Source organism: Aythya marila, assembly GCF_965140915.1.
Source record: "Aythya marila genome assembly, chromosome: 1".
Taxonomy (NCBI): domain Eukaryota; kingdom Metazoa; phylum Chordata; class Aves; order Anseriformes; family Anatidae; genus Aythya; species Aythya marila.
Window position 1 is genome coordinate 3,377,485 of NC_139042.1, and position 25,600 is coordinate 3,403,084.

Genomic DNA, 25,600 nt, shown 5'->3' on the forward strand with positions numbered 1-25,600 from the left:
TAGTTCAGACTTTAAGATGATTTTAAAACACTAAGCAAAATAAAAGTTTATGTGTAGCTAAGAATATTCTATGCAAGTTTTTAAATCTCATGCAAGAGATGATACGAAGGCTTACCAGTGTATTTGATGAATTGTAATCCTCCGCCAATTTATCTGAAAGAGAGACATATTAATGCAGTTATAAATGAACTGTAAATGCAGTAGCACTGGGGAGAGGAAAAACGGACAAGCTCCTTTTGGAAGGGGCAGGAAAAACGGCTCCTCCCAAGTCCAGGAATCATCTTGCACAACTTGAGGCACTTTGGAAAGGGCAACTGGCAGAGAATTTTATTTTTTTTATTTTTTTACAGAGAACAGAAAAAGAAGTAGTGCACACATACACATTCCTCTTGGGGAATATCTTTCTCCATGATCTACACAGGCACTAGACGCAACTAGACTCCTAACCCCAGGTGAAAAAGAAAAAAAAAAAAAAAAAAAAACACAACCAAGTTTGACAGAACAAACTTAACAAGCAAGTCTGACACTCAAGTAAGACACAGACAACAGACAAGGAAATTTTTCATTTGGTCAGAAATCTGATCTTCTCCTTTCTAGGCAGAGACTAAACTCCATGGCCAGTAGTTTTTATTAGTTTTTATATGTTTTTAAACCTAAAATTCCACAAGCATCTGTTGTGCCTCTGCCCAGTGTTAAGAAGATGCCGGGACCCTAAGAAAAATAATCAGGCCCAAAACCAGGCAACATTTTCTATCGAAAGAAGAGGGCATAAGGTGTGGCGACCCTTTGGGATCGATGCTGTATCCCAAGCAGACACAGGATTCTCCTGCAAGATTACAACAGCAGTGGAGGAAAGTTTGTGTCCAAGCCGACAAGAAACAAGGGCCTCTTAGGAAGCTCCTTCTGTTAGGACTTGTTATTAAATGCCTTCAGATTCCTCCTGCACTCCCAGCATGTTTGAAAAAGGCTGTCTCAAGTCTCTCATGACCACCCTATCCCTCATTCCTTATCTTGGGATATAGCAACGAGAATCTTGGCTTGTAGCATCTCTCAGGAAGACGAGCCCAGAAACAAGATTAACGTTTCAAATCTAATTAAGCTTAAGAGACCAGGCAGCTATTTTCCAAGTTTTCCACCATTTTAGGGTTGTTCTCCTATAGAGATCTTTAAGCCTGGGGACCCTGATCTCATTCAGGGTCCCCCAGGCACTTTTGTGGAGGAAGTAAAGTGCAAAAATCTGCTGTGCTAAATCACCTGCTGAGGCACTAGCCCAAGACCTGCACGATGTTCAGACCCAGCCACCATAACATCCTGCAATAGCAAGCAAGGACCCCATGAATCCACTGGTGGGCTTCTTGTTTGGCTATCCCCTCACATATGTGGAAGAATTGTGCTTTTATCCCTGCCTGGATTCTTCCTAAGTACTACCTGTTCTGGTGACATGGCACTATCCCCTTTAAAGAACCAAAGCAGGGCTTAAGGCTTAGAAAGGGAAGGAGTTAGAATTAATTGAAAGGGAAAAGAGTGATGGCTGCAGGAATTCTCCAGTAGGCAGGTAATCCATAGAAAGGAGGCACAAAACCTTGGCAGCTGTGATTTATAGAGGAATCCAGCCAGCAGTTATCAAGCACCTAGCAGCTGAGCAGTATTCCTCAATCACAGCACACAGGAGAGGAGACACTCATGAAGCAATATCCCAGCCAAAAACTGGAGTTCCTACAGGGCTTAGCTGCCTGTTTTCTCCAGGGATTTTCATACAAGGAATCCAACATCAACAATCCAGGTTCTGCCTTCCAGATGCAGGCTGTAAACTTTAGAAAATCTGTGTTTTGGGATTCATCCTGTTCACCCGCTTTTACAGCTATGCTGGGCATCAGAATTAACAGAACAGCATTTTAAAGGGAGAGTTCTTGAGCAGCCAGAGAATCTCATTCACATTTTCCACGAAAAGACAGATCCATTTGTTGATTCAAGAAAAGAAATCCCTGCATACATGGACTAACAGAAAGCTGGACAAAGCAGCCATGTATGATGATCATCACGTACCTGTGAAACTCATGTACTTCTGGCTGCTAGAGGTCTTCTTGGAGTTGTAAAACTCCAGCACATCCAGCACTGCCTGGGGGTTCTTCTTCTGCTCCAGCTTGGTGATGTTGGAAGTCTGCAGTAAGCGGGCCCATTGCTCCGGCATTCCCTGTGGGGACAGGCGCCTTGTTAGCCCACGGCCAGCCTAAAATGCTTCACAGCACACGTACCTGCTGCAGCACCCCTGTCACACTCTTCCTGGGGTTAGTCAATACTAAAAAGGAAATGGGGAGAAAAGAAGAGAGAAGAGGAAGAAAAATAGCAGGTTTCAAAAAGACAGAAAGGAGCAGACCCAATGGTGCAGCTCAGGTGGAGTAAGAGAAAAAATTCCTCAAGCAAGACAATCTTTATGTGCAAACATATACATATTTACACATATCCAAGAAAGACTACGGAAGCAACATGTGGTGTAGAGCATCTGACACAATGGACAAGCAACATTCGTGTGGGTTTTCATGTAGGGCTAGCATTCTTTGGTAATAGAGGTTTGGTGTTTATTGTAACCAAGCTGGGACAGCAGAGATGTTAACCTGGCATACAGAGCTCATAATTTCATTAGAGACACGTCATTTCAACCAGAAAATAAATACATTTGGAGTACAACCTGGCTTGGGACTCTCAGCAGCAGGAAGAACAAGTGTTTGTGTCGACGCAGTGGTAAATGATGGGGTCCTCTACCAAAAAAATTACCCTCACTGTTCTGAAGCGTTGCTGGCTACACCACCCTGAAGTGATACCTCACTGGCACATTCAGGTTAACATCCAAGTCTAAATGTGCAAAACACAACTGGACACACAGTTCAGTCTAGGAAAGCAAAATGCCTTAAAAATATACATATATATTACACACAGCCAAAACCAGCTCGCCTGTGAACAACTGCTTCTGCTATTAAATCCTATCTTGCAATCAAATTAAGAGGAGTGTGATGAAATACAGCTCTGTCTTCCTCCTATTTTGCATGACAATAAAAAAAAAAAGCATAAAAGTTTCTGCCATTTAGCCTTAGGACAACACACGCACGTCTGGCACAAACAGGTATGCACGGCTGTGTGCGTCCTAAAGGGGAGCCCTCTGAGCTCCGTTTGGAGGACACAGGCTATGCTGTAGACCTAATCCAGCTCCAGAAGAGGAAGGGAGGGGAAGGGAGGAGAGATATACCACATTTTGCTGCCCACATCAGCCAAAAAAACAGGAAAGGCAAAGTCTGCTGGCAAGCTGGGCTCCTGGGACGTGCCAAGCTTGACAAGCCGTCAGTCTCTCAGCAGGAATTAGTGGGCTGCCTCTACAGATGTAGATCAAACTAGATGATGGTAATAGCCTTTCCAGCATTACCGTATAAAAGATTAATAGGTCCTGGCTCCTCCCAGCAATAAGCCAAACCGCACGGCTCTCTGTTCCTCCAAATCACTTACTGTGAATTCTCCTGTGACTGCATCAAACCCCACGTGGATTGTGTGTTCAAAGTCGGAAGGGAGGGAGATCTCTGGCCGCTCTTTCTCTTTCTTTTTATTGGCTGGAAGAGACAACAACAAAAACAATCCATCAATCCATCAAGAATTATGATCTCCCCGACAGCTTCTTGTTTACCTACACAACCACCCCCAGCTTTTGCTAGTCAGAGGATTTCGATCTGAGGCAGAACAGCAAGTTACAGGACTTTGTTAACTCAATACAGAGCAGATACCTTCAGGGACAACAACAATCAGTCCTACAACACAGGACAAGTGTATAATGTATCCAAAATATCAGTTTTTGTTGAGTATCAGCCAGCAGTGCTAGACTCAATAGCACTCACGAGCTATTTACCTAAAATATCCAGGCAAACTTAGGTATGTCAGAGTCAAAAGCACAAAGGTGTTAACTGGAAGCCACGCAGTCCTAGACTTTTATAATTATTATTCTTTGTTTTTAAGCAAAATATTAAAAGATTATGAATAAAAAGTGCTGGCTAAACTTACTCATCTTTAATATTAGGGACAAAATATTGCTTCTCTCTTCCTACAGCCTCAAAACAAGACTCCACGAAGAAAACCAAATATAACATGTGCTTCTACTACACAACCTCATACAAGCAAAACCATTTCTATTTTCCTGCTCACAAACCGAACTAAATGTGGTTTCAATAACGGGGTTTGAACACACAGCAGGAAGAGGGCAGAATCTGGCAGGTGAGGAGCAGAGCTCATAAAGAGGCAGGAAAGGAAATCAAGCAGATGTACCCCACGAATATTAAAGTCAGATCTTCAAGCAAGATTATTATGTCTCGAATTAAGTTTATCCATATTCATGACATACTAAAGACGCCACCTTCTTTTTAATATTTACTGTACTCGAGAAATGGAGACCAGTTTAAGGAAGAACCCCAGATTTGCCGCTGTTTGCAGTATAAAATAAGTAGAGCCAGGAGGAGGTGACTGAAGCACTTGTGTTTCCCAGCTGTTATCTGTTGGATCTGAAGCCAGACTGAATTTGTTTTGTGGCTGACGTTCCCCAATGCACTTTTGGCAGTCTGAATGCCAAACCTCAGGCATTTCAGGAGCCTGGGAGGCTGATGCTCAATACTGCAGTTATTTAAGGCGCAGTAAGTATTTAAGGAGATGGTCAGCACTTCCCTCAAAGGACCAAATCCTGTTTTCCCCAGCACTCTGGCACCATTACAGAGCATCGTTACAGAGTTAGTATAGCACAGAGCAATTCTGGAGAAAGAAAAGGATCAAATGCTCAGCTGGGGATACGCAGAAGGAACAGATTGTTTTCGATCCCCCTTTCGAACAAAGGGGATAGGGGAAGCTGAATCACAAAAGAGCAACAGACTTGCCAAGGGGAAGAAGGAGAGCAAGCTGAATTGCTGGAGGAGCCATCAGAGATGGGAGCCAGGAGCCAGAAGCAGCTGCTGGCTAGCAGATGGCACGTACCTGCAGCACCGAGGCCTGCCAAGGAAGGACCGAGCAGCTGCATCCAGCAGGTATATGGAAAACACTGCATGCGAGAGGAAAAGGGATGCAGAGAGAACCAGCAGAAGCACCATATTGCATCGTCCTGTCTACAGGATCAGCCCCTTGCTCCAAGCCAAAGGGCACGGTGTCAGCTCCAGCCCAGAATCATTAAACTCAGGTTAAGGGGAATAGGGCAGTTGTACGAGCACCACGCTGCCCGGGACAACTGCCACGTCTCCCCATAGACTGGAGTATAAACCCTTGAAAAATATAAAATAGCTAAAAGTTATGACTTGCTATCCAGAAGTCAACACATTTAGTGTCTTGATTTCTTCATTTGGACCTCCTGAGCACCCCAACATTCCTCCAAATCCCAACGAAACCCATTCAGCCAGTAAACTGATATGAGTGCCAACCCCAAACTTACTCAGAACAGGAGACTACAGCCCAAACCCTTGCTAAAATCACCTTGCCTCAGCTATAACATTTATATAACAGCTATAACAAGTGGGTGAAACCATAATTCCTCTGTGTACTTTTTGGGATATGCCTGGGTGCCACAGTCAAGGTTTTACAGTGCCCTGACTGAACTAGAGCATCATGTGAACATGAATTCGTGTGAATCCCCTAGGATTCCCAGGAGACAATAAACTTCAGAAGCTTTTGATCCCAAATCTAATAGATCTAGAAGCCTAAATGTATTCAGACACTAACAATATAATTGCTTTTTGGAGCAGATATTTATGTCATGGAGGCATGAGCTAAAAAGAACTAAAGAGACGGGCACTCCCCATCTTGCTAAACGCTTAATCCCCTCGACAGTGATTATATTATCCCTGCAGTGAGTCAAAAAGCCCTGAAGATTCTTAACTAAAGTAAAATAAAGGAGAACTCGTATCTGCTTAAGGCCTACCTACCACCGAGTGCTTTATCCCCTGCCACATCTTACCACCTTCTCAGTCCAAACCTCAAACATCTGATGCTGTTACAAGAGCCGCCCGTAGCGTTTCACCACGATGCTCTGGCAACTTGAGCTGCACCCAGAAAGCACGAAAGGCCAGAGCGAAGCCTGAAAGCCCATCCTGGAGCATGCAGAGATGAGGAAGATATTCTTCAGCGGTGGGGAAGCTCTCCCCTGTCTGAGAGGCAGGATACCACACATCCGCGGCAGCGTAATCACCACAGAAGGGGCTCCCAGGCGCTGCACCGCGTTGCCTCGTGGTTAACATCCTGCCTCTGCGTGAATCAGCAGCTGAGCTCAGCAAACCTCAGAAGAACAGCGTGTGCCATATGCGAGCCAAAGCCCAGTTTCTCCCCCCAAGTAGGTCATGGATGAGTCCCGAACCCAAGAAGGCTTGCGGGCTCACAGCTCCTGCTGAAAGCAAGAAATCACGGGAGCTCTGCATGCAGGTGGAGAGGACCCCCTGATGTTACAGCCAACTTGCTTTTTACATACCAGATTTGGGAGGTTAGGCTGGGACAGAGGAAATCAGAACTATAAACTGCACCCTACCTTCTGCAGGCAGAACGTGATGCTTCAAAGCAGCCTAGCAAGGTGACATAACTCAAGAGAAGTTCATGAGGGCCAGCGTTGAAGCCCCATGGGTACTTTACACCACAGCCTCAGGTGTGTTGTGATGTAAAAGATGCTTTCCAAACCTCCTCCGGTTACATCTGCCCTTCTTCACTCAGCAACCTGTAGCAGATGCCCTCAAGACGTCTCCCCTCGTTGGCCTCCCCTTTGATCCAGGTGCACAAGCTCTCACCGGGTCTGTCTGCTCCACTCCACACATTTGAGCTGTGCCTTTGCATAAAGCACAACCCCTTCCCCACCTTCCCTGGCCACAAAATATCACAATTTAAAGCCCCCTGCATGAGCCTGCTGGCAGAGATGTTCTTGCCTTGCTTTGCCAGGTTGGTGCCATCTCTCCTGAAGAGGGTCCTGCATGCACAGACACCAAATCTCTGCTGGCAGCACCACTTCAATGCTGTCGAGGTCCTACACAGGGCTAAAAACTCTGGAGGGGTTCTTTGCAACCCCACCAGAGGTCATGAAACCCCCAAAATTACAGTAGTCTGAATAGGAACTAACTCTCCTTTTGGTCCAGCCAAGCCAACAAAGAGCACTTGATTCAGACACAAGGCCAAAGGCAGTGTCTGAACAACTGGGAATTTTACTAGCAGTTAAGCAGCAGGAGGCCTTGGGAATTTACTTGTCGTCATGAGATTAGAAAAACATTCCTGAGATGAAAACCAACCAATCCAAAGTGAAGGTGATGATGTTAAGGTTAGTTTTTGCTCGACAGGAATTAGAGGACAGAAGCAGCCACTCCAGTCTGGGCAGGTGTATTGCAACAGAAGGCTCTGCTGGGCTTGGCTGAACAAAAATCTCTCGTGTCTCGAAGCATCTGCCACATTGGCCAATCTTCAGTACAAACAGGCTTAAACCTTAATATCAGTGTCTGTTGCTTTACCTGAGTTGTTCACTTTTGCAGCTCTCCTTTAAAATCCAGTTCAAACTAGCATTTCATGCAGTATTTCTTTTATTCTTGCACATTTCAATCTATTTCTTTGCTTTCTGCAACTGTCCAGCCTAGAAGTATTTTTTAAAACACTCTTTTAAGTAAGCCAACACAAAAATCCTGCAGCTCTTTAGGATTACTACACAAAACGGCGAGTTCTAACTGATACCCTGCAAACTTTTAATATTGAATTCATGGGCTGCAGAATCTAAAAATCCATGTCTGCAAAACAATCCAAGCTCTCCCAGACCTTACATCTCTGTTATTTTATTAGTGGAAGCATCACTCCAATCAGCCTTTTTGCTAAAACAAAAGTTAAAAAGGCAACTTCTCTCCTGAAGGCCAGGAATTTGCAGATACTTAAATTTTACTTTAGTTATCCAGTGTCTGGATACTGCTGCAACACAGTACAAAAAGCTGATTTAGAAAGAGGAACTCCACAAAATGGGTCAGATATAAAAAGAAACCAGCAGATATTAGAAGAGAGATATTTTTTTCTTACATTACTTCAAGATTTATGAGAGTTTTTAATTTATCCTGATCACTAAAAATTAGAATTTCATATATAGTTCACAGCTCCTATCTCAATTTCCATCTGCTACAGTCCCTATAATGGCAGAAAATTCCTTCCTTTCACAAGAAACGTGCAAGAATTTGCAGTGACAAATTATTCATAACAGCAAATAGACAATGCTTGACCCAAACTCTAGAATAAATGAGAGATTACACCTTTGACTGTAGGCTTTTCACAGCAGACCGTGCAGTAACATATGACAGGCCTGGCAGGAGACATTCAGTTAGTCATGCTTGACTCAAATTATTTGCTGTTTAAAATAACAAACAAGCAAAAAACTTCTCCTTCCCCACCAAAGGAACTGCCAGTTCCAGCTTTGACTGACCAACCTGTACCTGGTACCAGTGTTTCTATGGTTTTCAAGACCATTAAGGACATGTCAGGGTGGGAGAAGGCAGAACTAGTGCCACCCTTCAGGATGCTATTCTCATAATTTAAGAAAAAAAAAAAAAAAAACAAAACACAAAAACAGATTAAGAAAAATGGATTAATTGTGGCAAGATTAATCATTAAGAAAACAGATCTACAGCCAGCATTTTATGTACCCAAAAACGACCAAGCTGGCAGTGCAAGAAACAAGAATAAATTATCTTCTAAACCACTGTTAAGCACTAGGTTTTTACTAAGGTCAGAACAAAATGGAGACAGAAGGTTTATAAGAAAAGTCAAAATACTGTACTTTTATCTCCCGGTAAAATAGATCGGTAAAATCGGTCCCTCTTTTTCTTTTCTTCTGGGTTGGGAGGCAAAGGTTTTGAGCCATGGTTCAAAGTCCCTGCGTCTTTGCTTCCCGATCCAATCATGGTGCTGGTGTTTCTCATCGGAGGAGCAGGCGGTTTGTCTTCTGTTTCAACTCCATTGTTGGACATCTTCAGATGTAGAGGCTGTTACTAGGAGAAGGAGAAAGACAAGACATAAGAAGTGGGCTTTTTGTTTGCAAACTAGAATCGCATTTTATCAAAAAAAAAAAAAAAAAAAAAAAGAAAAGCATTTTCAACCAAAGCTGAACCTTAAAACAACACAAACCAGATGTCAGCACAACAAATTCTACTCAAGCTCCGAATTATTTCTGTTACCAAGATTATATTCAAGTCTACCAATTATTACCATAAAAACCTTGTTTCAGGACACAGCCAACCCCATGGAACAGAAATATGGGGTGAGTAAATAAGTAAATAAAAGTAGCAGAGAGCAGCGATACTTGAGAGAAGCCAACCAGCTAAGACCTCTCTGATCCATACTAATTCCACCAAAATCTACGTCAACGGGTTTGCATCAGCCCCCAGCACAGGCAGTAACATGATGAAGAGAGATTGACGTCTGCAGTCAAAGAGCTTTGATGCGGCCGCTCGGGCTCCATCACTCAAAATCAGCTCAACTGCTGCAGAGGGAGATGGTCAGGAAGGAGCAGAGCTGCATCCTCATATTCTCCAACACAGCACTGGTCCCAGGCTGGTCCTGGATTTTCTGCCACTTCAAGCGCAATTCAAGCAGCCAGAAAGTTGACTGCATTTTGTTCCGTTGCAAGGGTCAAACAAAACTGGATCCTCGACATGCACATTAATCCTTAAGTAAATAATCCCTGCTGTGCGGATTTAAAGACGGAAGCTTTCGAACTGGGTAATAGATTATTCGGCAACAACTAGCTTGTTCCACCCAAATGAGCTCAGCATTACTTCAGACGCAGGCCGGCTGCAGTGGGATCCTTCTGGAAGCTGAAATTCGCTCGCATTGAGCTCTCAAAAGAAAGTTGGGAGTTAACCAAAGGACAGAAACCAAAAGAGAAAGAATTTTGTTTGGGTGGAAAAGCAGCTCACCAGCTTTCTGCAAAAAGGGAAGACGTTTGCTCAGGGAGAATTATGTGGTAGCAGAAAGTCAGAAGTGGTTTGTTCTCTGCAAGAGAGAAGTTGGGTTACAAGGCCAAAACCGCTGCTGGCTTCCAGGGAGCTGCTTTTCCACAGGATGGACTCGAAGGAACCGCACCGAAGTGGATTTTAATACCCTGGGTCACACTTCAAACAGATCCCAAACCCACACCGAGGTCCTAAGCCCAGTGAGTCTTCAGTCTTCTTTGGCCAAGCTACTGATGTTCAGCCTAACTAGCAAGATTTGGCCCCAGGGCATGCTTTTCTCCAATTTCCTTTGCTGCATGGAGTCAAGAAAAGCAAATACTGAGTAACAGAAGTCACTCATGAGCAACAGGTTAGACCTTGCAGAAAGCAAGGTTGGTCTGCAAGATCCCCCTTCTTCACATATTTGGTTTCTTTGCACATGCTCTTAAACAGAAGGGCTGGCAGTGGTGCACAGACCACTTTGGACAAGCCTCCAGACACAGAAGGCTTTTAAAATTTGATCCCATCCCTGCCAATTCCTATCCCAACCAAATTGGGCAATGGAATTTTAAATTACAGACTGGCATTTGGGGTATTCGTTTTCATAGTGGGGCAGTTCTGGCATTTGGGAGGGCTGGGGTCAGGGAAATTTGCTGTGCATACATCTGGGCGTGCTCTGACACGTGCCCTGTGCATCTCCCATCGCTCTTGCTTCAGTCTCGTGCCGTTCTCCGGCGTAAAACTAAGCAGAAATAAGTGGCAGGTGGACTGACAGCATGCAGCGGGCAAGGGACTGTTCTCCCCATCTAAGCAGGGGAAAAAAAAGTCTGAACTAAAACCCAACTGGCAAATTTGGCAGCCGCAGAAGGATGGTAGACAGAACAGAACATAAGAGCAAGTGGCTCTAGGCTGGAGAAAAAGAAGTGAGAGGAGGAGGGAAAATCCCCAGATGACAGGCAGAAGTTGCTGCAGCACTGGCGGAAGGAAAAAGAGAACATAAAAAAAAAATAAAGACCACGAAAACCTAAGAAAAACCTCAGGTTGTCAAGCATCCTTCTTCCCAGCTCCACCAGTCTACAAAACCCCAGGGACATCTGCTTTCAGTTTCTTTAGTGCAAGTTTTTCAAAACCCCTCAGTCAGAAAGGATAGAGCACAAGTGATTTACTGTTTCACCGCAGGGCTGGAAACACTGGCAGTACAAGCTCTTGTTTACACTGCGTTATTCCCGGAATGAGAAACTAACTACCGAGAAGTTACATATTTTAACGGACAATACTTGTTTATACCTATTTGATAAGTGCAGCTTTCACGTGGGCAAAGTCTACAGTACAGCCCCTCCTTTCTTCTCCATGGCTCGAGTCCCCAGAAGTCTCGTCATCAAAGCCTTACGTTGTGTGTTATAAGAGGTATTTAAGCTGTTTGGAGATAGTGGGTGGGAGAAATCCTTCAAGCCACAAAATTAAGAGCCTGGCTCTACAGCAGTCATTCCTTGCAATAAGCAGTACTATCCCAGAGGGTTCCCGAAAATTTTTTTTCCACAATGCATTTATTTAAATGAAGGGAGGTGGGAGGGGGGGAATACAAGATCCTGCTTACATGAGTCCTCTCACTGTGATATGGAGATACAGTTTGCCCCCAAATTAAGCTAGCCGTCTTTGTTACACTTTAAAATTTTGTCAACTTCAAAGTTTTTGGATGAACTCCTGCCCTGAGAGGATCCCACGCAGCTCTGCAGGGCCTTGCAGCACTGACGGCGCCTACTAAGATGGCAGCCATTTCCCTCACCGTAGCCTAGTTGACTGTGCAAATTCTTTTCTCCCTAAAATAACCTCCTACCAGCTCACACATAAGCAGAAGCTAAACAGCTCCCCTCGTGTAAAAGCCCTGCTAAAATTCAGCAGGCGGCCTAGCTTTAGAGCAGCGGTGCTGACGTGAGTCGCCCCGCGCCTCACGATCCATCATGACAGGAATGCAAAGCGTCACCGGATCGAGCTTCCTTCCTTCTCCACACCAGTGTGACCGTGCTATAATCCTCCAGAAATTCATGCTACGTTTCGGTGGCATGGCTATAAAGGAACAACGGGAACGGTTAAACAGCACGTGAACTTTTCAACGGCAGGCAGATGAGGGAGTGCTCTGTAATGCAGACACCATTATAGTCTACTACATATTAAAACACCTGTAGTCAAACCAAACCACACAGACAGCACTAGGATTTCTGCAGCTATTCAGAAGTACTCAAAGTCAGAAGCCCCATTTGTTTCAGCACACAGTACTCAAGGAAATAGAAGTTATTACGTATTGCAATCTAGGAGTACCATGAGCCAAGTTATCACAGCCTTGCGATCTCTCCATCAGCTTCTGAAGCCCATTTGCTTACCCCAGCCTCGACAGAGCCAAACAGCAGAGCTGACAAACTCCCTTTTCACATCTATGAAACACTTCTGCAGGCAGGCAGAAGTGACAGACAACCACACACAAGGAGGCAAGAGACTCAGGAAACCGCTCAGCGCTTCAAGACGGGGCAAGAGGTGTTCCTGGAACAGGAGGCAACACCCAAGGTGCCAGCAGCGGCGTTCAAAAGTTCAGAGTACGCGCATGTGTGCAGATCTGATCAAGTCTGCTCATCAGCATGAAGTAGATAAGCCTTCGATTCATGTACTGTCTGCCTCTAGCTTGCCTGTAACCATAGGCCCAGGCTCCTCAGCTGTTCATCCAGCAGAGCAGGACCCTGATATTATGTGGAGCCTCGTGGCACTACTGCATGTGACGTACACAAAAGAAACAAAAAATGAGAACAAAGATCCTTTATTTATGCCATTTTTCCCTCTGGTAAACCAGCTCGCTTCAAACCTGATGCTCCACGGTGAACTGCAAGTTTCTATCTAGCCAGTTGTGTTTTCTTTGCATTCCTTTAGCAAGACAGGCGAGTGACTGATTGCTAAAACAGAAAGTAATTAAAAAGTCACAGGAGCTGAAACCTACGCTACAGTAGATGCCATAAAGATAACTATGTCCAACGCATACTAATTGCTGGAGTCAACACAAAAACTCATAAAAGAGCCATCTATAATTCATGCAGTCTGGCAAGGCAGTAGCTGTAAGTTACTCACTGCAACTTCCAGACGAATAAACTATATTAAACAAGAGAGGGGGAAGGGAGATGCTCAGCAACTTTTTTCCCCCCAACTCTGCCTCCTGCCAGAAAGAAATCTCATATTTTTCTGAAATGATGTTTTTCTGGTTTTGTGAGTGAAGAAAAAAAGTCTTGACCATTAAAAAAAGGTAAAAGGCTACCTTTAAGTGAGTTGATCCTAATCACAGCAAGCACTTTACCTCTGCACCAGCGTCCCTGTATCCTTTCACTCCCTGGCTGGACCCTGCTCGTGCACACAGACAGTTAAAATCTCCTTCCTCCTTGCACTGTCACAGTCGAAAGGCTGGCCCCTGCTTTGTTCAAACACATTGCAAGCAGCCGAGATTCCCTCCGCGTGTGTCACGCTTTCACACAAATCCCAGCAGAAAATTAACGGCACCGTTTACCAGCTGGGTTTCAACACAGGATGAAAAGACATTCATTCATTTTTTCTTTTCATTTTCACTTCACGTGGGATTAAGCTGCAGTCCCAAGCACAGTCTCGCATTGAAAGAAAGGCACCCCAAGCGTGTTCCACCTGGAAAGGAGGCAGGACACGTGTCCACATCCTCCAGCAGACAGCGGATGGGATCTGGGACACACACTGCCACAGAAATGGGCAGCAGCCAGCCAGACGTCCCAGGGGAAGGCAGACTGATGGTCACAGTTAGAAATGATTGGGAAAAAAAAAAAAAGAACAAAACAAAACAGTAACTGGAGCATCTAGCTGACCCCCCACCACTTACTGCATATCTGAGTGCTGTGCAAGCGTACCAATTAAACAAAAAGTCAAGGGCCATCAGTGCATCAGCCCAGACTCAACATTTACATGTGAATAATTCCTAAATAAGGAGAAAACCGGGTTTTAGCAAAGTTGTAATTAATAAAGAATTAGAAAGCAACAGTGCTTACTCGTCCGTCTCTAGGATTCACCTGTTAGAGCCCTGCTGCTGCTGCAGGCACCTAAAGACGCTGATAAAAACACTAAATCAAATGAAGCAATAATTAAATCACTTTTAAAAAATTACACATTTAGAAGGGAATGTATCCACTCCTGCAACCCGAGTGGGTGGGGATGAGAAGGGGGCAGAAGGAGACACTCTCATGGCCCAGGGCCAACTCCTGGTTGCAGACTTGCTCCCCTGCCAGCCCCATTTCCATAGCACTAGACATAAAGGATAATGGATCAGTTACAACTCAACAGGAATGCCGGAGGAGTCCCCAGCTTGGAATTTTAAAAGCCAAAAGGCAGGAGGGTCCTTTTAAACACCGCTTTTTAATGCAACCCCATTCATTTGGGCTAACTGCAAGAGCTGCTGGTGAGATCTCGCAGGCTGTGTTTTGCAGAAGAACAGCATCGGGACCACAGCGGGCACCGCTTTGGGGCAGGAGATCTGCAAAACCTCCTCCTGGGCAGCGATACGTGCCAGCCCACCGCACCACACAGATAGATAGGCTTCGAAGGAAGAGCAGCCTAATTATAACCGCTCGATTCCTAGCAACAGAGCAGAGTTCTCCTTTCATTCAAGCGAAGGAAGACAATTTTTGTTCTGCTTTAAATAATCAAAGTGCAGCCCTCACCAGCCTCCACGGCACGGACCCACGCGTGGTAACTGTTACAGTGACCCAGACACAGGGAAGGTTTCAGTAGCATCCAGGCAGGTCAAGCCCTTTCCGCTGGATTAGGCTCAAATCCAGCACTGCAGAGAGGCAATGCCAGCTCAAATTGCCCTGCTTCAACTTCGCCTTGGTTGTTTCGTGAATAACTGGCAGCGGCAGACAAGAAGTGTTGCACAACCCATGCCCAAATACCTGCAGTGCATGATGAGCTCACCTTACCTGTGCCCGAGCAGCTCCAGGAGGCTGCAGAGCCTGGCTACAGCTCTTCCCATCCCTCTGTAGCAGCCTGTAACAGCGTTAACACCCCACGAGAAAAAAACTGCATCCATATTAAAAAAAATAAATCTAAAAATCCAATCTGAGACAGAAGGAACCAAGAGGAGCATATTTTAGAAGTTCTCAGCCCACAAATCATCCCCTTTCTTTCCTCCTCTCCAGAAATGCCATCTCCCAGCCCCCTGCTACATGCCTGAACGAGCAAGCCTGCTGCTGCAGATGCCGGTGCAGGCTCCTTTTCCCGGCGTGGTATGGAGCAGCCTTGGCTCTCATTCCCCTCGAGCTCCCACGGCACGGCACAGCTTCGAGTGCAGAAGTCAAAGGAGCGAGCAGAGTCAGAGCTTGCTAACCAGGGTGGGGAAAAATAAAGGCCTTTTATATTAAAGCATACCCAGAACCCGTATAAGCAAGTTTCCTGGAGGAAATCTGTGTTCCGGAGGAAATGACTAGATGCATCATAAAGAAAATATATTAAAACACAAGTTAAACACACCACCGCTGCTCTCCACGTAAGCTATTTGGCTCCAAGTCCAACTGCATACTAGCAGCAAAAGCACTGAAAGCTACCGAATTACGAATCATTTCTCCATTGCAACATTTCCAACCCAGAAGATGAACCCAGAGCTCAGAATTAAGCCCCATTATCCCCTAATGTGGAATAATTACTAGTACAAGGAGTAACCTCCCACTTCTATGGTGTAGCTCAAATGGAAATCTCCTTTTCTACACCTCTGGTCAAAATGGAAAGGCTGCTTGTAAGCCGTGGAGGATGACAAACTCTTCTACAGGATTAACACCCCTTGTAATGGACAATACTGATAACGTGAGCTGAGCAAGGTTTGCTAAATGGGATTTGTCTGGCATGAGACAGATATTTTGTGTAAATCTAAAAATATACAGCTTCGTTCAACTATAAAAATTTCTAATAAGCACCTGCCTGAAGGAGTTGAGAGCAGATTTCGAAGGTAAATAGCTGTATTGATCCTGAACGTCTTACTCAGGTTTTAAATACACATCTGTATCTGCAAGATCACAGCATGTGTGCCTACCTCTCGATAAACGCAGAGATTTGGCATTTGCTATTTAGCAACAGGGGCAAGGATGAGAAAAACATCAGAAAACTAAAAAGTGGCCAGGTCAAGGCAGAAACATCCCACATCCACAGAGGACACTGTAGGGCAATGGTTAGCAATGAGCCACAGTATGTAAATTGCAGAAAATTTGTAATAACCTGAAAAAGGTGAATTTTTCTGAGAAGAGGCACCCAGATCTCTGCAATGAGGAATCCTATGTTTTAAGGGTCAACTCCTTTCCAACTCCATCCAACTCCTTTCCCAATGGGAAACTGCAGAGCAAGAAAACACCAGCATCGTTAGTGGGTGAAGCTGCCCAAAAGCCTCAATTAGACCGAGGGGGAAATTCCACAACAGTTCAGCACTAATTGGAAATGCAAACATTTATCATCGGAGTAGGGTTCCACTCTCTGTAGCCCCATTGTCTTCGCTGCAGCTAATGACAGGAGGAAGCCCTGCGCTCAGTAGCATTTATGTAACAGACTGGTGAAGCTGTCACATTCCCTTAATTGCTAGGCAGGATTTTCATGCTGGCAGTGGTTTTCACTTACATGAACTCACGGAAATTGCTTCAGCTGCACATTGCTCCCCTGAAGTTCTGGTTTGTCTTCGAGGCTGGGGAAAGTGGAAGAACGAAGACTTTCCCAAGACAAAATGAGCTCTGCATCAAGCACGAGGGTTCAGCTGACGAACTGAATGAAGAGTTGAGAAAAGCAAGTTCGAAGACCCGTAACCAAAAGGCTTAATTTAGCATCAGTGGACAATTCAGGAACTGCATATAAATATCCTTCAAGCCCACAACAATTACTCCTTCAATTATCACACAGATAATGCTGGAAAAGCAGCTCATTTAAAAGGCAGGATGAGGAAGCCTGAGGTAGGTTAGGACTTCTTGCTTTTACCAAAAGGACTGCAGAACGTTTCCAAGTCCATTAAAAATCATCATCCTTTAATTTCATGAGCAGCATTTTGTTTTTAGGAGGTGCCTTCAGACCTTTTATCACATCCTTTACTCAGATCCCAGTGGTCCTCACTGTACGTAGGTAGAGAACAGAAAGCTCTGTATGTCTGGTACAAGGGATCTGCACACAACTCAGCCTTAGTCCTCAGTTAAATAAAGCCCATGAGTGAACGGAATGATTTTTACTGCACTGAACAAAAGAAAACATAAGAACATCACTTACTAAAACAGCTGACACATTTTAAGGCACCCAATAAGGAGTAGGAGTTAAGGAGACCAGAAATAGTAAGACAGGTTTTCCTTAATTTCTTCATGCAAGTCTTTCTGAGGCACAGCTCTTCTTATCCTGTCTTCGTACTGCAATTACCTAAAATTACCTAAGCAGCTGTAGGTAGGACACATGGATCTTCACTACTACGTATTTAAACTTCGTTCTCTCTCATGAACAGGCAACATCAGCTGCAGCCACAAAACCAAATCCTACCAAGACCTATCAAGCTCCTATACACAGCCCTGTAAGTGTGCGCAGCAAGCAAATGCCTTCTTTCAACCCAATTCCCATGGGATGGATATCTACGTCATAGAATTAGCAACAAAACTAATACAACCTGCAAATTCAGCAGAATTCAGGCTTCACTGATGGATGGACTACCAATATTTATGCTTTATGTATCTCAAGACTGCTTTGTCAGGTTGCTTCTATCTCCGCTCCATCCTTAAAATGCTGCCAAGACAGCTCTGTACACAGCATTGTATTTTAGTGTTAGCCTAAATTCATCAGACTTCCAAAACCAAGACAACCAAAAACTGATGTTTTAGGAAGCTGTATGAGTCGAGGTGTTTTGTTTAGTGTAGTATTCTCTCCCATCACTGTAAATCACCTTGCTTAAGTCTCATTGCTGCTTCCTGCTAAGGTAATCAGCACGTGAATTAGCATCCCTACGAGAGCACAGCATGCAGCAGATCAAAATGCAGAGTTTTATGATCATCCTTCCGTAATTCCAGTAATGAAGAGTCAAGGACACTCTATCAGCACATACTCATGGAGGTTCCTCCTACCTTCCTATAATCCTAAAGCTTCCTCAGCATCCAGGCATTCAAAACAATTCTCATTTCAGCCTCAACCCCAGGCTACCTGAAGAAATCTCAGAGTTCGTCCCTAGGCAAACCCAAGAGGAATGAATAGGGCTGCGCTTCCCAAATGGATTTTGTCCCGTCCACCTAATAGCATTTAATTCCTGCCTTGTGTGCCCCCTGCCTCCCTCTTTATTGAGGTTCACATTTGTACACGCAGCACAACCCACACAAGCTCCCCTCTGCTTACAGAGGGATGCTGCTAAGCGAAATATGCTGGCTATGGGAAAGGAAATCCTATGGATCAATCCAGACCAGAACATGACCCAACAGCGTAAATAAATCCTCTCCTTTACAAGTACGAGGCTGCTGCTTCCACTCCTTCTCTCCAGTCATTTTCTTCCCACTGAGTTTTTCCCCATTCCAGGTTATTTTTGTACCGCTGGTATTTGTAGGTGCTGACCACAGCCTCTCAAGACATGCATGTTTGGCTGCTTATTTATAACAAAAGCCACTTTGGGCTGTTGTTTCTCTTTGAACACTCTTCAATGTACATCCAGTTTTATCTGAGGAGCTTAAATATTCTCCTTTAACCACAGTCTCAAAGTCTTACCAGTCTCTGTTGCTCTATTAAAACATTACAAAACAGACATCTAAATTTGTGGCCTGCTGTTCAACGACGTCCCTTTTAGCTTTAAAAAATAAAAGCTGGATTTCAGCCTGATGTAAATGCTTTAAATTTTTTGACAGGGTTTGAATTTACATCCCAATACGTGAAACTTTGCCTGAGGGTTTTGATCCTCAGCACAATTCAAGTCCACAAAACCGTAATGCTGTGGTTCTGATAAAGCTGAACCAAGGTGTCTTGAACAGAAGTGGTCAAATCCCAAATCGTGCTTCTTTGAAAAATGTGCTTAAAAAGAAGTCCTGAGCAAATCAGCCCCCAAGTCTGTCTTTTTAATATCCTACTTTATCAGCAGACAGCTTATGCCTTAGATCCAAGATGATGTACGGTCTCCAGCCCCTGCTCAGCTGGCTCCTAACCATTTCTCCCCCCCAGAACATCTGTATTCTGGATATTTCCTTGGAGATTCATTAACTGCTCCTTCCTCAAGGGCTGAGATTATTGGTGTTTTTCTCAGTCTACATTTCTAAGCGTTTAAAAGACCTGTCAGGGCAGAGAAATAAATAAATACAGAAAAAAAAAAGATCAATTTATCATTCTCTGCCAAGATATCCTACGTAAAGATAAGACTTGAGTTCTGGCTAATGTTTTTTAAAGACCATTTTCTATCTTGCACACAGCCTGTATATCATTTACATACTATTTCACTCTCTTGTTTAATGCCAGTGTCCTCAGAGGCAGAGGGTGAATTAGAATATTGGAGTCTCTAATTTACGAGGTAATTAGACCAATAACAACATACCAGAGCTGAACGTATGCTAAGGATAATCTAGTTAGAATTCTACTTTAATTAAAAACCAGTCATATAATCCTATTGTTCTGAAGATTAATTTAGGTGTGGTTCTAATACATCACTTTTTTTTTTTGAATCTTTTAGATCCGCACACAAAAAAAATAAATTAATTAAAACCACCACAAACCACCAGACAAGTCCTTTCTGTACTTCTCTCCCAACTGAAGAGCTCAGAAAATTAGAGAAATAAATGTTCCAATGTCAATCAGTCACTTGTTAAGCCACTTTAAAAATATAATAAAACAATGTGAGTTGTAAGAAAATACCACTCAGGCCAGCAAATACAATTTTTCTATTTTTTACCCCACTAAGAATTTCTATTTTTAGAAATGTTTACCCTTTTTTTTTTACACTTTACCCTTGAAAAAGAAATCTTTGCCAAGGGCTTTCTTTTGTCACATTTCCAACTTTTTGACAAAGGAGGACTAAAAGAAAATACGCCTCTTCTACAGCTGCGTGGTTTACATGAATTTATTTGAGAGAGAGAGAAGCAATACTTCAAAACCCATCCTTCATTTCCCAGATTTGCTCTCACATGCTCTGTGGGGCCCTGCTGCATCACAAACATTTCATCCATCAGAGCCAGCACAGAGACAGTTACCTGAAAGTGGCACTAAATTGGGGTCCAGGAGAAGAGGAAAGAAGAAGCAGGACTCCAAGGAGTAGGTTATACAGCACCGAGTGTGTATAGATACACATAAATACACACAGAATCACAGAATCATTAAGGTTGGAAAAGACCTCCAAGACCATCTGGTCCAACCATCCCTCTACCACCAACGTCACCCTCTAAAGATGGTTAAACACACGACTGTAATGGTACAGTTAAGGCATGCAGGCATGGGTAACACCAAATTTGGGACTAGGATTTCAACAGCTGCATCTACAAGATTGTTAAGTATTAGTAAACAAAAATATCGACAAAATATTTAGGATAATTATTCTATTGTGCATCTCAGTAAGTGGCTAAAACTTGGTGGCAAGGAAGATTAAAGTCATTTATCAGGAACTTTCTGATGAAAACAGAGGTAAAATAAAGGAATATGCTTGGAAATTTCTATATTTTAGTGATTTTGTTTGAACTCATCCAATAAATTCCACATTTTTATGTTACAATAAAATGCTTCCTCTAACCAAGTTGGATGGTTCATCAAACCAAGGAAGGAAAACATTTCTCAATACACGGAACGAAATAAATACATCAATATCACAATCTGTGTCAGACTCAAAAAAAACTGCTTTTATACAACCGATACATACGTCTACCTTTGGAAATGTTATATAAAAAATATATCTGCATACATGCAACTTGCACCACCCAAGTAACTCACCCTATTGTGTGTACTCCCAGAGTGTGACTATGCATCATATGACAATTTATATAGCAATTATCCTCAAGTCATATAAAGTACTAAAAGGTTGTAAAAAACTATAAAGCGTTACAGACAGCACTGAGTTCATATAATATGGTATTCATATAATATGGTATTACGCATTGTCTAGTTACTTCTGTGGGTATACTTACATCTGATCTCATTCCTACTAACTGGAATCCGTATTAATTAAAAAAAAATAAAAATAAACCAAGCCCTAGAGGCACATAAATAAGATCGTTGCCCAAATCCATGCTTACCTCACACATACGGGTCATTCAGCCACTAAAATTCACTGTATGGAAATGTACTTAAGGATTAAAAGAGACAAGAAAACCAGGCTACACTTCTCGAGCATATTTCCTCTTTCTGGAGGCATCTGGGAGGGAGGGCCAGGCCTTCCAGCAAAGGTTAACCTCACAATTTCCCTTCGTGTTTCAGAAACAAGACATTCAAGGTCTTCCAACTCGATAAACAGAAATACTCCTCTACAGAAGCTTTTTTTTCCACGAGGTCACCCCACAGACCACACAGTGGTGGGTCCCCAGTCATCTCCTTATCGCGCTGAGCCATGAAGGCTGCCAAACTGATCTCCAAACGCCTCTGGCCTATGGAGAAGATGCCAAGAGACCGGACTAATGAAGTTTCTGAACCACCTGGAATATCTTAGCAGTATTTATTTTTGGTGTTTGAGTGTAGAAGTCCAACCAAGTGGTGGGTAGATGAAGGTTTTGCTCATCTTGGTATTTAGCAGTACAAACGGGCTAAGGCCCTCCTGCTTCCTCCACAGCCTGCCTCCCTCAAACACAGGGGGGAAATCAGGGAGGGTGGTTTCAGTGTGTCCCTAGTGCATGCAATTATCATAAATTGTGAACATTTTCCTCGTTACACAGCCTTAGACCCTGAAAAACCCTGCCTGGAGAAACAAAAGCTCAGTTCCTCGTGCCTGGACAGGGAATAGACCCAGAGGAGAAGACAGGCAAGTGCTTCTCCTCCCTTCCCATGCCCAGAAGAACCATTTATACTCAAGTATAACATTTATACTCAAGGACAACACCATAATGAAGCAGCTCTTGCAAGCAGAAGCAGCAAGGCTTTCATTTAGCCTCATGAATCCACAGAATTAAGCACGAGCAGCCAACGTGACCATGACACAGCTTTGCAGGACCACCACCATGCCGAAGCTTGGTCAGTAGGGCCAAACCCCGTCTCATATGAACAAATTCAGTGCCGAATTTCATTGTGTAAGGCAACAGGACCTCTGGCAAGAGCACCTCTGAGTCTGGCTCATGATGCGAGTATGAAGCTGAGGAGGAGGGAATACTTGGTTTGAACCCTCTCTGTAACATCAGTGTTTGCACATCACTAATTGTGATAATCACTATGATGGGAGAGTTGAAGAAAAAAGTGATGCATCTATCAGCCACTTTCAAAGAACCAAACCTTTACAATTTCACAGTTTTGGGGCCAGAACGCCATCAATGCAGCAAGATCCACGTGCTTGCAGCTCTTCTAGGACTTCAGAGAGTAAGTACAGCTGACACAGACATTAAAAAACGCAGTGTTTGCTCGTTTCTCAGGGGGATTTAAACAGCAGGTGAGTGGGGCTGGTCTGTGGGACATGACCCTTTTTTATTTCAGCTATTTAGATGCAAATTGTTCTCCCTCCCTCCCCCCCTCTCAACACCATCTGTTAGCCCAGAGGTTGAGACTATGCCTAGGGTGTGGGTTTGGGGGAGGGCGTAGAAATAAAGCATTGAGAAAATTGCAGTTGATGCCCCGATCTCCTCTGGGGCGCAGTTTAGGGGGGAAAAAAATCACTTTGCAATACTATTGAATTACAAAAGGATTTTTCTCTCATTCTTCTACTGCACTCTGACTACTGAGCCCATGGGTTTCCTTCCCTGGAAAGCATTTCCTGCCCAGATTTTGGCCAACGACCAACTTTATACAGTGACACAGAGTGGGCTGTAAGGTCAGCACAGGGTGCAAGCTGCTGTTTGAGCAAGTATCAGAGCTTCAAGGAATTAAAATGCCAAATAATAGCAGACAAAGATGATGAAGGGACTGGAGCATCTTTCATATAAGGGGAAGCTGGGAGAGCTGGGGCTGCTCAGCCTGCAGAAGGCAAGGCTCAGGATCTTATCACTACGAGTAAATACCTGATATGGGGCGTAAAGATGGAGCCAGGCTCTTCTTGGTGGTATGTAGCAACAGGACAAGAGGCAACGGGCACAAACTGAAATACAGGAAATTCTGTTTAAATGTACAAAGAACAAAAAAAAAAAAAAAAAAAATCAACCTTTTTTATTGCAGGGAGTCAGAACCTGGAAAAGGTTGCCCCAAGAGGCTGTAGAGTTGCTATCCTTGGAGGTGCTCAAAACACAACTGGACATGGTCCAGAGCAAACTGCTCCAGCTTGCCACAGCTTTGAGCAGGGAGGGTGGACAAGATGATCCCCAGAGGTCCCAACCTCACCAAGCCACTAAAAGTGGCAGGGAGCTTCTAACAGAGAGAGGCACCCACTTCAACTTATGTGAAGCAAGTGGATTTTCCGTCAGCAGTGTTCAAGGCCCCAGTCTAGTAATGAAGATAAATGAAAACTGATGATATGTAACAGCCTTGAGCAGAAAAATCAGTGAAGGACTTGGGATCAGCACTACAACACCCTCATTTTGAGGTTTAGCATCTAGACTACAGTCCTGGTAGTTGGGAGATGTAAGCTCTTGTCCCAGTTATTGCACTGGCCTAGTTTGTGGTTCTGGAGGCATAGAGGGGTAAGGACCAGCACCAGTTACTTGCTCTGCTTTCCTCCAACAAGTCAGCCAACTCTTTAGAAGAAAGACAATTCAGGTCGTTAAAGAACACATAGCATGAAAAAATTCTTCACAGAATCACAGAATCACAGAATCACAGAATTTTCTAGGTTGGAAGAGACCTCAAGGTCATCGAGTCCAACCTCCAACCTAACGCTAACAGCCCTCCACTAAACCATATCCCTAAGCTCTACATCTAAACGTCTTTTGAAGACTTCCAGGGATGGTGACTCCACCACTTCCCTGGGCAGCCTGTTCCAGTGCCTCACTTCTTGCAGGTGCTTCTGCAACTGCAGTTACCAGAAGGCACACATTCTTGGTTTAAAACAAAACAAACAAAAAAAAAGCCCAGAGCAAACTGTATGCAAGTGTGCTGGGAAACTCAGCAGCAGAGCGTAAAGGGCAGGGGGAAAACAGAGGGATGGAAAACCCCTTTTTCCCCTCTTGGGAGCCCAAATGATGTGGCTCCCTACCTCGAAGTATGAATAAGCACAGACCATGTCCTAAGGAGAAGCAGAGAGGGAAGAAAATACAGACAGCGTGAGCTTGGGACCCTCCAAAATCTTTAAAGCACTTGGGACATTGTTTTGTTTCTTTTTTGGGGGGTGTTGCCAACACAAACACAGCATTTTCCTCTTTCTTGCAGGGACAGAAGCAGCCAGAAGAGAGTATGATCTCAACTCTGTGGTGCCAGTCAGGAACTCCCAAGTATCTAGGTCTAAGCTATTAACTTCTCAAACATATGAAATTCAGAATTTTATGCTGGAGAGAAATATTCTGACAAAATCTGGAGGCATTTCACAGAAACATTCTCCGGAAAATACATACAGAAATAAAAATCAAATGTCTGGCAAAAGTTATTTCAATAAAGTTGTGTTGGTATTTTGAGAGAATTTTAAAATTTCCCATTTTAAAATAAAAGTGGTTCTATTTTCTCCCTTTACGAAGGGGAGAGCCTTGAGAAGAGCAGAGTTTCCCTACAGAATGGAAGTCTTCTTTATCCACTGCTCTAAAGCACCAGCTAATTACTATTTTCAGATCGCTGGCAGTTCACCAACATTATCGAGAATTTAAAGAATACTTACTGGAAATGATTTTATTTATTTAACCAACTTCTTGATCACAAATCCAACCACGTTTATGAACTTTAAGGGCCGTAACCCTGCAGTTTGGTCTGTAATACAAGATACTGTCAGTCTCGTTAAGTTTAAAAAGACAGAAAAGGGCATCTGGGACAGCTAAGGGGAACTTGGCCTTAATGCCAGCGAGCCGCCCACTGAAAACAGTGGGTGTTTGGCCCAAATTGGGATTTCAGGATTTATCCCGTCATGCCCTCTAACACTTCCCACACAGTGCTACCTGACAGCTTCTGAAAACTGGCAAAATGTGCAGGATAAGCTGACATCATCTGAGGTGAGGTTCCCAAAGGTGTACCTGTATACACACACGTGTATATCCTGGCAATTCCACATTAGTGGTGTTTTTAGCACACTGATTTTAAAAGCACACAGCCTACTAGTGACTCAGTGCCAAGCAAACCAGGCTTTAAAATGCAACAAAAATAAAAATAAAAAGCATTTGCATCCGTAACATCACCGAAATTGTGCAGTAATCCCCCACGTTCGCTTCCCTGCTGTTATCAGCTAAGTAACACCAACGACTGAAGTGCTTTTTTAGAGCCCCTTTCCAGCATATGCACCACCACCACCTCCCAGATCAGCGTCTTCTCCCACAGGTACCTTCAGAACAGCCCTAAAATAATTCCTGCTCCCCCTCAGCATGCCTTGGGAGAAGGTGGATGGGGTTTGGTGCCAGGCAGCAGCGAGGTCGGACGGTGCCTTT

The 25,600-nt window shown here is 43.9% G+C and overlaps 1 protein-coding gene across 3 annotated transcripts in view; it reads right to left on the reverse strand.

The window, feature by feature from the left end:
• PAK1 (p21 (RAC1) activated kinase 1) overlaps window positions 1-25,600 on the reverse strand; it is a 68,028-nt gene that overhangs the window by 21,520 nt on the left and 20,908 nt on the right. For 2 of the 3 annotated variants that reach the window (XM_082756797.1, XM_082756799.1), the window contains exons 2-5: window positions 8,798-9,008; window positions 3,499-3,599; window positions 2,047-2,194; window positions 116-153 (exon numbers count right to left, since the gene is read on the reverse strand). In XM_082756797.1, the coding sequence (XP_082612923.1) occupies window positions 116-153; window positions 2,047-2,194; window positions 3,499-3,599; window positions 8,798-8,987 (477 nt within the window). In that variant the 5' untranslated portion in view covers window positions 8,988-9,008. Of the gene's footprint in view, window positions 1-115; window positions 154-2,046; window positions 2,195-3,498; window positions 3,600-8,797; window positions 9,009-23,104; window positions 23,182-25,600 lie in introns of all 3 variants that reach the window. The other variant, XM_082756798.1, reaches the window with a different exon arrangement.